This window comes from Coturnix japonica, chromosome Z, assembly GCF_054131305.1.
Source record: "Coturnix japonica strain WE chromosome Z, WE-NBRP24, whole genome shotgun sequence".
NCBI lineage: Eukaryota > Metazoa > Chordata > Aves > Galliformes > Phasianidae > Coturnix > Coturnix japonica.
In genome coordinates, this window is record NC_140702.1 from 63,603,295 (window position 1) to 63,620,675 (window position 17,381).

General features: G+C 35.8%; 1 protein-coding gene across 2 annotated transcripts in view; it reads right to left on the bottom strand.

Moving 5' to 3' along the window:
- The window catches only part of WDR70 (WD repeat domain 70), a 122,357-nt gene that overhangs the window by 14,290 nt on the left and 90,686 nt on the right, over positions 1-17,381 (bottom strand). For both annotated transcript variants that reach the window (XM_015848477.3, XM_015848476.3), the window contains 2 exons: positions 16,361-16,445; positions 15,074-15,212 (listed from right to left, as the gene is read on the bottom strand). In XM_015848477.3, the coding sequence (XP_015703963.3) occupies positions 15,074-15,212; positions 16,361-16,445 (224 nt within the window). The remainder of the gene's footprint in view (positions 1-15,073; positions 15,213-16,360; positions 16,446-17,381) is intronic.

Sequence of the window (17,381 nt, forward strand, 5' to 3'; positions counted from 1 at the left end):
AAGAGCTGAAAGAGATACTGTCCAAGACTGATGTCTTTATAATATTTTTTCAGCCATGTAATAAATGCATTCAAAGCTAGCAGGATGCATCATCATGTTCACTGCAGGGGAGTTGGACCTTTAATGGTCCCTTCCAACTGTAAGGATTCCATGACACTGTGATTCTCTATATTAGTATTTCACTTAACAATGCTGATTTTTCTAATTGTTTTTCCCATAAAATTTCCATGTCATGTCCCTTTAAACAAAAAACAACAAACATAGACTCTTCCCAAAATGAGTTAACAGTTTAATATTCAACAACTTGCATCCATTTATCATTAAAGAACTTCCTTTTTATGTATTTATGTATTTTTAAATTTTACTTTGACGTAATCTTGTGTGCATTAAAAACCCAATGGCAAGCAGGACAAAGAAGGTGATCTTTCCCATCTACTCTGCCCTAGTGAGGCTACATGTAGAAAGTTGTGACCAGTTCTGGGCTCCCAGTTCAAAAAAGACAGTCATCTCCCAGAAGGACTCCAGAGGAGGGTCACAAAGATGATAAAAGGCCTGGAGCATCTCCTGTAGGAGGAAAGGCTGAGTAACTTGGGTCTGTTCAGTCTGGGAAAGACACTGAGGGGGCATCTGACCTACGGAGAGGTGGGAGACAAACGGATGAGGTCAGGCTCTTCTCAATAGTGTGCAGTGACAGGACAAGCAGTAATGGTCTATAACCTGAATATGAGGTTCCATACAAATATTTGGAAGAACTTCTACCTCACTGGGTAGAGGTGAGGTAGCACTGGAACACGTTGCCCAGAGCGGCTGTGCTGTCTCCTTCTACAGAGACACTCAATACCTGTCTGAATACCTACTTGAGAGACCTATAGCAGGATATCTGCTTTAGCAGGGGGGTTGGACTCAATGACTTCTTGAGGTCCCTTCCAACTCCTGCGATTCTGTGATAATACAGCACATGCAACTCAAAAAAATGGGAACCATGAACATACATATATATGCATATATATATATGTAAATAACAGAAAGCTAAAACATAATTAGTAGTGCAAGTAAAATACAGCCCTTTATCTTGGGAGAGCATAAACATTTATTCTAGAAGGTTATGCAGCAGCTCTTTTGAATCTCTTTTGAATGGTGAATTGCTCTTGACAATTCATATTCCTTCCTATGTCTCGTTTGCTCCACATCCCCCAGCTCCCTTTTTTTGAATGTTACAAGGCATTTAACAAAAAACAGGCAACAGTGCTTTTTACAGATAACTCTGAAATATAAAGTAAAATTCTGGCAATCCAGTATCTCAATAACCCTTGCAACAAGAGCACAAAATAATCAATACAGAGTTCTTAATAAGTTGCTTTATTTAAGTAAGAGATTCTTTCATACTGTTCTGTAATGCTATTACTCAAAATGTTACGGTAATTCTAAAACACACAAAGCTAATAACAAGTTTTGAAGGTCAAAGGTGGGTGGCCTTTTCTTTTATTAATATTTATTGCATGTGTTTAGCCAGCCTTTTAAAACTTTGTAGTTAATGTGGTTCTCCACTTTCTTCTGTCAAGTAAATGTATTTTATAGCATGGTACTGGACATCAGCCAACAAAAACAAAGCCTGAGACAGTGTGGCTAAGCACTGATGGGGATTGCTAAGTTTCTAACTTGTCAAACATCCACAGCACACTTAAAACCAGCAAGGCACGTGCTCCAGAACAGGCAGAAGAAACTGTCATAAAATGCAGCACTATAAATCTCCTGAAACTGTAAAATGTCTCCAGAATATAATTTGTTAAAAACTAAACAAATATGAGCTCTGAACATGCAAGTAATTTTATTAAGCCGCTGGCATATAAACCTACTTTATTAGAAATAATGAAAACTACTTACAGAGATTTTCAGATTATTTTAAAAACTGGCAATACTTTAAGAAGAACAAAATACTGAATTCCTAAACTGAATCCTAATAATCTTTCCCAATCACATAATCCAACAGAAGTAAAAATTCTGAACAACTATAGATCAAAGGGATCTTTGCAGGCCAGATTTTAACACTGAGAGCAAGGGGCAAAGGAGAATCTTCACTGTTCATAAATAATTGATTCCTAAACGTAGCATTTCTCCATCAATATGTCTAACTTTCTCGCTGTGTTTATGCAGAAAAATTGGGCAGATATTTTTATCACTGGAAATGCAAGTATTCAAATTTCAGGTCAAAGAAGTTTCCAGCTCTGTAGGCAATTAATTGTGCTTATACTAAGAAAACAAGTGGAATGGTTGACAAGACTGAAGGACACCTCTGAAGATAACCTAATGTAACTTCCCAACTCTGAGCTCGCTCAGCTGCAATAGGTAGCTATGGACATTATCCAGTTCATTTCTACATATCTCAGGATGGAGACTCCATAACCTCTCTGGGTAACTTGTTCCAATCTTGACCATCTCCATGACAGCAAAAATACACATTTTCTAATGCTTAAGTGGAATTTCTTCTAATTAATTTTATGCCTATTGCCTCTAGTCCCATCGCTGGGCACCACTGAAAAGTATCTGCTTCATTTTCCCCATCAAGTACTTACAAATAAGATTCTCTTTGTGTTCACTTCTTCAGAATGGACGATTCTATCTCTCTCAGCCTTCTCTTTATATCAGATACTGCAAGCTTCCAATAATCTTTGCAGTCCTTTGCTGAACTCACTGTAATGTATTTATATCTCTATTGTACTAGGGAGCTCAGAACAAGACCACACAGCTCTGGTGTGCCTCACCAGAGCTGAGCAGAGGGCAGTAACTGCTTCCCTTGACCTGCTGGTACTGCTTTTTTAACTGGTACAAATACCCAGCAGCTTCTTGCCAGTTTCTGTTTGTCTGAGACAGGAAGAGAATCTTATCTTGAATCCTCATTTCAACCTAAGCAATGATTTTTTAAGAACAGCTTGTTTCATTTTAAAGTTGTGTCACACAGTAGATACCAAAATGAACAGGGTGGTACTATAGTTTTAATTTCCTCCCCATAGAAAAGAGCTCAAGACAGAAGTAATGACTTCAGCAGTTAAAAGCAAGCTCTCACTGTATTTACCAAGCTGACTTCATTCATACTTTTTCAGAGAAGTAAAAGAGGAGCACAGAATTAAGCTGCCTGACAGCACTTATATTTACATCACTTGCAAAATACAATTAGTAGCGATGATTCAAAATCTGTTTGGTAGTTCTACTGTACTCAAAATATTAAGATCTTCAAATGAAATCAATCCAAAAAGACTCTGACAAAATCTACTGCATACATAAGCTCAGAATTATGCACTGGGAAATACTGGCAAATGATTGTGAAAAAACTGCTATGAAGCTAGGCAGGGAGAATATTAAAAATGTGAACTGAACACTGAGAAAGAATTCAGGACAGATTCAGTGGGTGTTATTGAGAGGAGACCTTTGTCATTATTTTCAAATAACAGATTATCTTGTAACAATGACTGACTGAATAGAATTTCCAATAATCTATGGAATTTTAATGATTTTTTATTTTATTTATTTTTTTATTTTTTTCATTTGGGATCAACACATTTACTTTCTTAAACAACTGCCTAAAACCAGCCTTACTAAGCTGGTTCTTGAGACCAGTCATATAATTTTTTAAAGCAGCTATATGATTACGTTAAATAGAAAAATTGACTTGCCTATGCAATACTTCCAAATGTATTTTAAACTAAAGCTTCAAATTTAATATTGTTTGAAAATTAGCACCATGATAAAAGAATTTACCTGTAATAATGTAAGATCTTAATAGTATGTGGTAATCTTTAAACATAAAACTCATAAGTACTAAGGTGGCAGGCAAAGGTGCTTTCTTCATAGTTCGTCATTCCATCTGCATTTCTTCTAAAACAACTGCAGTCCCAGTTCATGTGGGGCTCATAAATAGTCTCAGCCCTAACAGTCTGTTTTCACCTGCGTATTTCTGTTTGTATTGCACAAACAGCGCTGCTGGTGCAGGTAAACAGTAAACTACGTCATGTAATATTTCTGTTAGGTTATTTTCCATTAGGGCTAGTTCAGTAGGCAACTATTCAAATGGCTTTGCTGGTACTACACACATCCCTGTGCTTTGACAGAACTGGCCTCTAAATGCAATGATGAAGCCTGAAATTATTTGTAATACAGAATGGAACATTTATTCTGGCCTAGAAATAGATTCCTTGGTTTAACAGGCAAAGTGAAGAATAACTGAAACAGATTTCTCAGCAAGCAAGAGCTAATTACCTCAACTGAAACTGTCCAGAACACTTGGGCTAACACCCCTACAGGGGTAAACAATGCAGAGAGGGCATTTTACAAGGTCAGCAAGAAAAGATTAAAATGATTTGTTGCATAGGAATGGAAAATTTACCACTACGATGAAACCATGAGGCTGGTAAGGTCATAAAACTGCAGACTGATGTCAAGGACTGAAAGAACTCTCCTGGATCCTTGGTTATAAAGACAGTTAAAAATTGCAGCAGTGATGACAAAATTCAGTTCCTGGCCCACATTTCAAATAAAAACATTCAGTTTTACAGCACAGATAGAACATACCCAGGATGGATTGAGCACTGCCTACTCTTTTCTGCAATTTAGACATCTCCCAACACCTGATGTGGCCTCCTGCATTAGCTCCTTGGTGGTTCCCCTTTCCATCCAGCAATAGAAGCTTCCCTGCAGCCTCAGCTGCCAGAAAGAGGCCATGGTATTTCTCCTTAATGAAGGTCTGAAAAAGCTCCTCTGGAGACCAGGGTTTCCTGCTCCCACAGCCATCCAAACCAGAGTGGAAGCAGTCTGTGTTGACACTCCTTCTGTCCTCTGCACAAACAGGAAAGTGAAGCAATTGGCTGGGGGCATTCAAGTCAGACACAGCTGGAGACAGGCTTTCCAGGCTGGTCATCAACACGAGGGCAAGTTTTCATGAGACCATCATGCCAAGTGTTAACAGGACAGTCTCACTTCACCCCAGCTACACAGTCCAGTATCCCAGTAGTCCTGGCTTTTTTCAGGTTATAAACAGTTTCGCCAGTGTACAGAACTGGAAAAACAGTTCTTGAGTAAGAACAAAAGTTACATGCCATATATTTTCTGTTGCCCTGAAGCATTTAATATATACCTCAACTTCCTATTGTAAAGCAATAGGAACTAAGGAAAACATACATAAACACAAAGCAAATCCAGCAAGCCTTACAAATTCCTACTATTAGAGAGTTTGTACAGCCTTTACAGGAATATTAATTCTAACACCTGCAAATATTTACTTATTTTATTTATTTTTTTTTTCTACATTCAAGAGTGCAGGCAGTCACTTAATCTCACTAGTATGGCTTGAACCTATGAAAAACTAAGATTGCCTGTTACACAACAGAATAAGGACAGCATGTACAAAGATCGTCTGTAGAAAGCACTATTCATCGCTATCCTCCTTCACCCTCCTGCAAGACAACTAGAGAAAATTAAGATTTACCTCTATCGCTGTCTTCTTTTATTCCTCTTACTAACATTGGACATGTCTTGACATTGTACAGAGTATGGACTTCTTAATTTTTTTGCATTTCAGTTGAAAGCTTAACCAGAATACAACAAAATTTAATTGTAAAGAAATACGTAAAGAAACACCAAGATATTTGGCAACCTTTTCCTATTAGCAGAATTTTATTAAACAGACACCATTTGTGTGCCTGTGCGTGCACTGATAACTGGAGTACAGAGGTCATCATTTGTTGCAAGACTGGCACGGTATCAAGTTTGATCATTTTCCAAAACATTCCAAGGATCTGTTTTTGGCATAAATAGGAATCATTATACACTTCTGCAGCACTCAGCTCAGTGAAGCAATATTCTTTCCTTGCTACTGCAAAATTTAAAGTAAATTTAGATGGGGTCATATTTTACAATGATGTTTTAATTTCTTTTCCCTCCATAAGGAGGTCTTACTGCCTGTCAGTCAGGAACTGTTTTTTTAAGAATCAACTCCTTTTCCCTAAAGACAGTTAAGTTTTAGGGTTAAATACCATACGTTTGTCTTTGAAACTGAACATCTAATGCGAAGTGCATTTCATGATAATCCATAATAATATACCATCTTACTAAGGTTCACTGGCATGGTTTCTTCTGCCATGCAGGGCAGGGGAAGAAAAAAATGCTTCTACGTTAGTAATGCACTACTGGAATAAACATTTCCAATTTCTCTTTCTCTTCACTTCAGATATGGTCGATCATCCCCCTATAACAGCACCACAAAAATCGTAGCTATCACCCTTTTTAGGCTAAGTTTACTGAATTCATGTCTGCTTTCATGGCTATTAGCTAAAAAAAAACTGTCTGAATGCAAGTACAAACAAGACTGACACGTGGAGAAGATGCATTTATTTTCACAATAGAAACTATACTCAGAGGGCAGAAATCTTTGCTGAATGATGCTAACACAGAGCTGATATCTGCACTATCTCTGTGGTGAGTGTGCAGTCAGCATCCCACTTGTAAGCTGAAAAAAACAAAAATTATTTCCTCACATGCTATTTGCCACGTGCTGGTAATTTACCACTGGAAAAAAAGACACTGTCAATTAGAGATTAATTGCGAAACAGGCAAGAGAACACACTAATTCTAGACTTTCATATATTTCAACAGTTGAAGTAAGAATGTACTTTAGGTTTGATGGTATTTTCAATGATAAACAAAAGTCTGTTAGAATTTAGATAAAGTTCTGTAATCATAAGGTGAAGGTGCCAATGTTTTGAAAGTTATGTTTGGAAATCAGGTACTATTAGGATACCTTACAACTGAATCTCATCTAGCACGGTTCTTTCATGGAGTGGTAGGATATTCTCAATTTACACTGCCTAAAGTCATAAGTCCTTAAATCAATACAAATGAATGCAGAAGTAACCTACTGTCTAACTTTGCAATTGGGAAAATCAGAACAAGTGAGGTGAAAAGTTTAATAAGAAAGAATCAACACTAACAGAGGGAAGTGAGGATTTTAAGTGGGACTTATCTCACCAAACTTCAGATATCTACAACTTTACAGGTCTACCCAAAACGTCTGTGCCCTACCGCCTCACTTTACAGTTAATGCAGATAAATCAGCATTTTACAGTGGCCTTCATCTAACCTATTTTAGGTATCTATTTTAGTATGAGATAAATCACAGCCTGGATGTGTTTATTTTCTCTGCTTATTAGAAAGGGAGCCGAGGGTGACTGGATCAGCTGTAGACATCTATATTTGGTCAGGTGAATCCCCTGCAGCCTACAAGGGCCAAAATAACTATATAAGAAAAACAGAAAACTAAATGGAGCAACACAATGACAATCTGTGTTACAGTATGTTGTGCTACTTACATAAAACCCCCCAGTTCAAGGATAAAGGATTCTGGAAGCCAAATTAAATATTCTCTGTACAGAATGATACAGCAGATACAAACTTCTAAAACTCTCCAACAAATCTTCAGAATCTTAGTTTGAAAGTTCAGTTCTAGCTCTGTAGACACTTAAAAACTGAATGAGGGTAAAACAGAAACACAGTTCCCCCTTGCTGCTTCTCCCTGTCCAAACCTATATCTATTAAATAATTCCTGCTGAATCTGTTTTGAAGCTATACAATAATGACAGCGAGAGGTGCTGCTCTAAGAAAATATTTTCAGTTAGGAAAAGAAAACCTTTAACAAAATTTCTTTCTTACATGCAAGCTCTGCTTCAGTGGCCATGACGGTATGTGACAGGTCCTGTTTGAACAGTGCTGTTCAGATTTGCTGCACTTGGCTGTCCAGACAGTCAGATAAGAGGCATGTCAGCAGGGCAGATACTGAACGTGTAAAATGACATTATGACTGTGCTCATGGACTTTGTAAGTGTGGGGCACCATAACACCAGACAAACTGGGCTTTTCTGATCAAACATTTACATTTATTTTAACTGCATTTTTAGAAGTTCTAACACTGATGAAGGAAATAAGTCCAGTCTGCAAATGCAGGCAACTAGTTCACTTGGAAGATCTATTTTCTTTAATGCTATTAAAGAAAATTTCTGATGAAGAACTGCTTGTACAGCGCAGTATCTTTTAAACATGGAGGAGTTTAAGACATACATAATATTGTGCAGTAAGCATTACTGGGGTATTATTGTTGTGGTTTTTTTTGTTTTTGTTTTTGTTTTTTAAGAAACAATAATGATTATACGTCAAATTACTTCAAACACTGAAATGTTTGGATGCTAACAGCTAAAGACAGCTTTCCACTAACTGAATCCTTCAACAATTGTTCCCTAATTCCTCTTTGACTATCTACCAACTTTAAACTGCTTCTGCACTTAGGAAAGATATTAATGCAGTGACTTTCAAGTTCTTCTATTTTAAATGAAGGTATGCATGCATCCTACTGTACCCATACAAATCTTAACAGACGTGTTTGAAGTCACCCACCATTTTCATGGACTGAAAAGCTGTTTAAGTGCTTTTGAAATATATTTTAGAAAGAACACATATGGCAATGAAGAGTGAGAGATAAAGGCCTCAGAATATAATAAATAAAAAGAAGCTGGGCTGCAGGATAGGCCCATTAGCATTATAACTTAAAAGCAGCAGAGTAATTCCTGCCTGTCTTCAAGATCTGAGAGATTCAAAAGGAAGTGTTTACTTCCTCCCTCTCATATTCTATGAAGTTCAGAAACAGGTCTTTAAGGCCTGTTTCAGTGCATTTGTCACCAACTCTGCAAGAACGTGTTTTCTCTCCAATTCTACACAACCAGCATTTATGGTAAATAAAATAATAATAATAAAAAAAGTCAAACTCAACATTTTAATCTGAATCTACTTGCAGAAATATTTCTATTTCTACATAGTAATCAATGATCATTAGTAACAGTGGTTAATACCACAACTGACATAAGCTAGTCATGAAGTAACAACTTCCCTTTTCCTTCTATAGTCACTTCGATGTCTCTGCAGAAGGTATGCATGAAACATCAGCTACAGCATCTGTCTCCTCCCCTCTAAGAACAACAATTCTTAAGAGCCATAGAAAGATAATGGGGGTCTGAAATATTAATTCCCACCGCTTGCTTTGTAATGCTGTTTTTGAGTGTATTACAACTCGTGGGCTGCCATGCTGCTCTGCCTTGGAAAGGCTGGTCTGTCTTCTGGCTGCACTCACAGACCAGAGGGTGGAAAAACGTTAGACTCAATAACTCTTACAAAACTGCCACAACGTCAACTAAGAAAATAAATAAATAGCTAGATAGATAACTTTGACTACTGAGTCATTTCCAGATGTCAGCAAAGATGGACAAAGAATGCTATCAGTTTACTTCCACCTTTCTTCTTTTGAGCAAATGATGGTACCTATGCATTGAAACTATGCAGACTTTCAAGAAAAAAAATTGCTCACACAATAAAAATATCCTAATATTATATTAAAAATATGCTTTAAGCCACAATTGTAAAAATCTTCAGATTTGAGATTCCACTGGAGCTTACCCAAGGAGAAGAGCCAAGTATAATAAATAAGGTGGGAAGTTAGGGAATATCTAGAATGCAGTGACCTGCTCTTATTAGATTTAAAATACTCATGTGAATATAGTAGTAGAGGAAACAATACCAATGCTTTTCCCTTATGAAACATGACTGAGAAAACGTGTGGAAACATTCAATAGAAAAGGGATCAGAATTGGATAAAATTTACTATTTTCTATGTAGAAACCTGAAAAGTCCAAATAGCACTTTCAGAGGCCAATAATTTAAAACAGGTTCCCAATGTAAAACATATGGATAGTAATGCTGTATCATGCATCTTTCAGTACACATCTATATAACATTCTTAAAAGTGAAATGAATCACTAAGCAATGATTACTAATTGATGAACAGAGGAAGAGACGTAATCAGAGAGGTAAAATGTTTTTCTTGTAATTGCAAGGCTGAACATTTTGAAACACCTGCTCTGTGAGAATAATAGTTACATTTTCAGAACAGTATGATGCAAAACTAAGGCAGATAGCTTTCATGTACAACCCCCACTGTTACAGTGAGGAAAGCAGTGCAGTTTATCTTTCTCATACACCTCAAATCTCTAGTGACAGCTCCCCTAAAATAAAGTAAGTGCTGCTGCAGGATATAGGAGGGAAGGACTACGCTGTCCTTACATATATGAAAGCAGAGAATAAAAATTGACAAGCTAGCTTATTACAAAAGAAAACACCTTCCCATTATTCATAGCCTATAACAGATAGTTTTTACTTTAATTATCACAAAAATTAACCAGGCCTTAAATATTACATTTACTTCTTCATTGTGAAATTTATATCCACCTTCCAAACAGAAGAAATAAGTTAAAATAACAAGACATACCATGCTGATATCTCCCCTAAGTTAAAATAATTTATTTTCCTTTTATTAAAAAGCTTTAAATCTTCATCAACTGGGTCACAGTGGAAAAGTCCTTTAACATACTACAGTGCCTTATAAACAGTAAATGATATTGTTTGAGGTCAATGAAAGAAATACTGCAATCCTATATCAACTCTGCATAAAGGGTGCTGGAAGTTTCATATTTCTTTTTCTTTTTTCTTCCTTTTCATTCTTTAATTTAAAATGAAGGTTTATTTATAGCTTGCATCACAAGACCTTCCTGAAACGTCCCTTAGAGAGATTTTCAGAAGTATTTAATAATTTAACTTCTACCTATTTTGAAAAACTAAGAAAATATTGAAGAATTCTCCTTACAGAAATATGATTCCCCAAACAAGCATAAATACATGATTTTGGACCACTGCTTATCTACAAAAGCCTGACAGATATTTTAAAAGCTTGCATGTCTCATTCTCGTATACATAACCTCAGCATCTTTACTGAATCACTCACATTTTCATTTAAAAATAGTAATTTCTATAATAGTACAACATATTTTTTTAGTGCCTATTCCTGCCTGTCACTAATTGAGCGTACTTCATCTCCTTTCTGTATGGGAAAGAAGATTGCTCTACTGCTGCCAAAATCAATCTTGACTCTAATAAGGATAATTACTGGTCGATATGCTTGAATCAGATAACTGAATGACAGACATGTGAGAGTGATTCAAGTGAGTGTTCACAGCTATATTAAATTAAACTAACATAGGGGGGAAATGGGTAGCCAACACTGTTTCCCATACAGAAGGTATTTATAACTAATTCTCATGAAGATCTCATACTTGCATAATTGATCCAAGAATTAAGAATAAATCCTCCTTGATTTGTGCCTGACAATGAAACCTCCATTCCATTCCAAAAAGAGTCCATTACACAGATCCTGAAAGATTAAACCTTACTTACTATTAACCTATATATTTTTTTCTATAAATGTTTTCTTGTGGTTATTTAAATTGAAGGCAAAAGAACTGCTGTCTGACTATCGTATCACAATAAGGCAAACTGTGACAGAAAACCTACAAAAAAAGTAGCATGTGCATAGGAAGATGAAGACTTGTTTTTTGTCCATAGCAGGACAAAGATTTGTTTTCAAAAATGTATTAACAAAAGCTAAGAAATAAAATATTTACAGTTTAGTATATTCAACTATGGTTACCCTCCAAAGCCCTCATCATTTCCAGTCACTCTAGTAGAGACTGAACCAGGGTAAGGGTGAAGTACCCTGCAGAGAGCATCACAGGCACTTCTGACCCCAGAGTTTTGATTTAATCAGCAGCGAGTAAATAAACCTGCCATTATCCTGTAACACGGTTGTTTCACTCCCTGATAAACTCCAGGAGATCTCCACTGAAAGCTGTTAACCACAGAATTCCTGTCTGTGTCCAGATTGCACCAAGTCACAGATCACTGGAGCTAGAAGAGGACAGTCGAGAAAAACAACACTGTGTATTTGCCTTCTGCACATACTATGCAGGCATACTGCTATTGGCCAGAGACAAAGCTCATGGTCTGCACCACTCTGACATTTATCTATCAGTACTTAGTTTTAATTCAAGAAGCATTTCTCTGAGAAACCTGAGCTCTAGACAAGTCCCTAATGCTTATGCTGTGGGACAGCATTCAGTATCTGGACAACATAGTAGTTCATTTAGCTGCAAATGGTGACCAAAAAACCACCAATCCTAGTGGATGAAATGGAGATTTAATTAATACTCTATTCCCAGCCACAATAGAAGAGGCTAATCAGACTGTTAGTCCATTAGTAAAGCCACAAGGTTTCACTCCAGCAGCTCTGAAGCAGTAATGGTTTTTCCCATGAAAACTTGAAAGAAAAGGTGAAAAAAAGGTTTGTGTGGTATGATGGAAAGGAATGTCACACACAGCTTTGGTCAAACATTCCCATTAAATATTTTCCCATTACCTCCTAGGTTCATTCACAGGCCAATTGCACTGGCTATTTACCACGGAGCTTTAAGATAATGTTTACTGTTCTTAATTGTTTTCCATTTTCCAAGATTACTGAAGACTTACTTAAAAAAATGCCTTATGAAACAAACAAAAAAAGTTACACGTTAACTGTTTATGTTCTCCCTTTGCAGTGCATTTTTTCGTACTCTGATTTATACCCATTCTATCAGTAAGCTGGCAAACAACTGTTGTCAAAAGTCTTATAGTTTTCACTATAATGAACACTTGAAATAAATGACTAATGATGCCCTTCTTCAGCAATTTGAAGTAACTCCATTTTTAGTTACTTTCATGAAAAGTGACCTCTTTGTAGAGACATTAACTGGCATACTTCTGCTTTTTTCCAATACATAATAGTAAAACACAACTTCATACATATAAAGACTAAAAATGACAACAAAGAAATATTGCAATTACATATTAAAGCAAAATAGAACATACTAAAGGTAAAGATGTTTGATATTTAGCTAAAAAGTCTCAAGCAACAGTATATATTTATCCTTAATATCGCTGACTGTTGTACCTGCATTTTTGAAAGTATGAGAATATGGCAACCAAGAAATAAATCAATACAAACACAGTCATTAATTATTAAGCTGCTGAAAAAATGCTTTGATTAACTACACACAAGATACAAACCTATCAATTTATAGATAGTAATCTTACCAATTCATCAGTTTACATATATAGACTTGACAGATCATTTCAATAAATGGCATGTGAAGCTTATAAAGTGTAAAAGCCTACATCTTTAAACTCTGTTTGCTTTTAGCATGCCTTTACTCATTTGTAATTCATCTAACACTGCAATTTCAGAAGGAAAAGCAAAAAGTCAAAGTAGAAAAAGTCAAAGGATATAAAAAATTGAAAAAATTTGAAAAAATATACTGTTTCGATTTTAAAACACTACTTATAGCAATCTTTCTTCTTTTATACTCAAGTCATTATGTTTAACTGTGTTTTTCTTACATGTGTAGAGTTGAAATTGGAAGCTGGACAGTGATTGTAGAGGTACTGTTAGTGCTGGCTCACTACAAGCCACGTCGTAAAATCAGCGTTTATGAGAATGAATTTTATTTCCATTCTTTTCATTTGATCCTTTATACTCAAAGTAGGAAAATGACACTTAAATTTTATAAGTACAGATGAAGAAAAACAGCAGTACTAAAACTCCATAGGCAAAAATAATTTACTACTGTTTTAAAAAGTACTATATAAATATAAACACCTATAGAAACTTACAGTACAAAAACTGTGAACCTGCTGAGATTCGTACACATACTTAAATTTTTACTGTCTGAGTGGCCCTATTGAAGTCCCATATGGGCGCCTAATTTTGTTTTTCCAACAACTTCCTACTGCTAGTTCTCCACTCTTTTGATCCTCCCACATTTTTAAGCAATAGAACCATATCTCCAGACTCTGAGAAAACTCAGCAGCAAAACAATCTCTTTTGGGACGCCTTGCTGTATTATCTACCTGAGAAAGAGAGCAGACCTTCTATTCCAAAGAATTGAAGAACAGTATTCCTGTAAAACAAAGTTATTCAATGCCAGCTACATTCCTTCTGAAATCAAATTAGCTAGCTTCTCATTCTTGAAATCTTAAATCTCAGTGGAAGTTTTTGTCCTCTGTTACCAACTTCCTCACCAGCAAATGAAGATGCCATCACTGTGAATGGAATGAAGTTATTTTGTTTCTTGTGCCCCAGAAATGAACGGCTCACATAAAACCCTACCTCCCACACTTTTATCTTACATAGTTTGTTTCCTTTGATCTGCCAGGGAGCTTCAGAGGGAGTACTGAGGCATTCACATTTTGTCCCAGAAAATGGTTATGAACACTTGATTACAATATTAGTATCAGAAAAAAACCAATATCCAACAGAAATCTGAACAAGTTGAGCACATCCATCCATATAATGGATATAATAATTCAGAGGAGAAAATTCAATTTAAAAACTGAATTTAAATGTCTAATGAACTCCAGCACAAGCAGTTTTGTTGTGCTAAAAAAAGACTACTGAGCGCAAGAAGTGAGTTAAGAAAGGCATAGGAGAAAACAATATCATGAAACACTATAGCACAAGAAAGACGAGGCCAGTTGACAGACCACAACAATTAATGGGAATGCAAGAGCAATTCTGTTTGAATGCTTTGCACTCCTGACTGTTTTTAACAGGCTTACTTATTTACACTACTGAGGAATTTTTACAGCTATGATATTAAGCTTCTTCCTTCTATACTAGGAAATACATCTGTTGACTGAAATACATTCTACAGGAGTCACGAGTCTTGTTTTGGGGACAAGCAGGAGTTTGTCACACAATGGCATTTCATTATGATGAATGGTGGAATGAACAGCATGAATGTATAAGCCAGAATATGTGTCCCACTTCAAAGGTCCAAAAAAGTTCACGCTAACCTTTGAGCAATACGGTGATAATACTGAAACACAGATCTCCTACTGATCAAAGGTTCAAAGGCCTCGTCCTAAGGTTCTATTTACTTATTTATCTGAAATAATATAGAGACTAGCACTCTAATTACGGTCATAATTCTCACAAATACGGAATAAAAATAAAAAATAGCAGTGGTAGCAGGTTACTTCCTGTATATGGGGAAAAATCAGATGAACAAGATCTCATTCTTATTTTGAATAGTAGACAGAGGATAATTAAAATAAATACCGCATCAGTAACTTCAATCTCATACAACTTCTGAAATGTCTCCCGATCAAAGAAGAAGAGCTTCCCACTTCCACCACCTTTCTTAACAGAAGTCCCTGTGACAAGTATTTTATCATCTGGGCTGAAACAGCAATCTGTCCTGTTAAAAAAAAAAATACATCGTCACACTGAGAAAGCATTTACTGTGCAGTTAACTTATAAATCCCACTCTTTACAAATAGTCCTATCTGTAACACCTTTTAACACAAAGCTTATAAAAACATATTTTGTCAGTTGTCATCTCATAACATAGTTACTAGGCACAGTTCACATTTATAATTACAACTGCACACAGGATGTGCAAAACTGGCAAAAAAAATCCCAAACAACCCCTCCCCCAACAAAACTCCTCTTTCTTTCAAAAGACTTGTGAAGTTTTCCATGTAGAAAATAATATTTTAAAAAATCTTTTCAAATCTAGTTATCATCATTCAGAAAGAACTTAAATAAGTCTTGAACTTTGTTTTCACTGATGATACATTCTTAAACACTACAGAGCAGCTTTATTTATACAGTTGCTAAAAATGTTTTTTAATCTTTCCTCTATGCTGCAAAATACAGTGAGTGGTTGTGACTCCAAGCTTGACCCGCACCTAATCTTCCTTTCCAAGGACTTGTTCTAAAAGTATAAATTTTCAGTAGAATTGGACTTGACTGTGCTACAGGTATAGAAGTGCAGCTAATGCAAATAAAAACATGAAATTCAATACTTAGCAATATTCAGCATAATACACTATTTTAGTAGCAAAGAACAGAGTAATCAGTACTTATAAAATCATAACCTGAATTAATACCATGTACCTTTATGTTATGTCTGCTTTTCAATCCAGCTTTTTCTTTTAATTAATCATAGACCAAATAGAAATGAGGCTCACTTGATATATCTCATTACACAAACACAAGGCAATGAACTCGCCTCTTCCTGAAAAGTTTCTAATCTAATTAGGCATAAGATATATGAGAATAAAAACTGAATAAAGTAAGCATAGCTAGCTACAAATTATCACAAGAAATATGAGATATTTGAAAGCAGTTGTTAAGTCCTAAAATAACCAAGAACATTACTGCACAGCTCTCTCTGCACAGTTGTGTTTTTTTTTTCCACAGTTTCAGACCTACTGAGAAAAGAAAAATTCATTTCTTATATGAATTCAGAACAACTCATATCTTAATGCACACACAGTAGCCTCTCCTCCATAGCACAAAAACCACTGTTTCTGCTAATTGAAATAACTTAAGAGTACTTACATTGGAAAAAAGCTAGGCAGTCTTTCAGCTGAATGAAGAGGCTTTTTAAATTGTCTAATATCCCATATTTTTAAAGTGTCGTCTCCTGTGAAACAAGAGAGACAAGAGTTAGTAATAAATAATTTAACAAACAGAATGATACGGTTGAAGCATTCAAAATGGGGATGTTTTTTCAGTAGGTTTTTGAGCCTCAGCAGCAATGAAAATGATGATAAAGAACTGAGGGGAATGAAACCCTCCAGCTTCTTTAGTCCACAAACAGCAATATATTACAACTTCAGTATGGCAAACAGGGCCTGCAATCAGCCAGAAGTCCTTGGGGAAGGGGTAGAAAGGAAGTAAGTGAGAACAAGCTTACTATAATTAAACTTTTCACACCCCTCCATAACACCTTTGGCCACAAAAGCCAAAGCAGAGGTTATAGTAAGACATTTACAGCCATTCTCATCTCTGTTTGATAAACATGGTGCGATTCTCCACAACCATAAAAGTCAGAGTGTTTATTCCCTTCCCAAAAGTTATGACATATTAACAAAGTGAGTATGAAAAAATAAATATAAAAAAATGAAAAAGAAAAGTTAGTTATTCTTGGAGAGATCAACATCTCCGCTGATCATCCTTCTGGAATACATATTTCAAGCATGAGAATTTGAGCCCTGAGCCATCTCACATGGACACCTAGGAATCTTTATTTGACATCAGTGCTTTCAAAGGTGAAGAGAAGGACTTTCAAACAACAATTTCCTTTAAAAATACACTGAGATTAATTTTAGAAAAAAGTTGTACATTCTTCAGAATCTAAGTGGCAAGTAGGTGAGTGGCACAGACATGTTTCCTCACTAAGCAGAAGTCTTTCTGGAATGTAATAATGACAACAATATAATTATATACTACTACTACTAATTATTATTATTATATAATTTATAACATAATTATATTGGTAGTATTGGTATTATTTTTTTTAGGAGTATTCTTGAGATTCCCAGGCTCTGAGATTAAGAACTCAAAGTAGGCCTTGGAA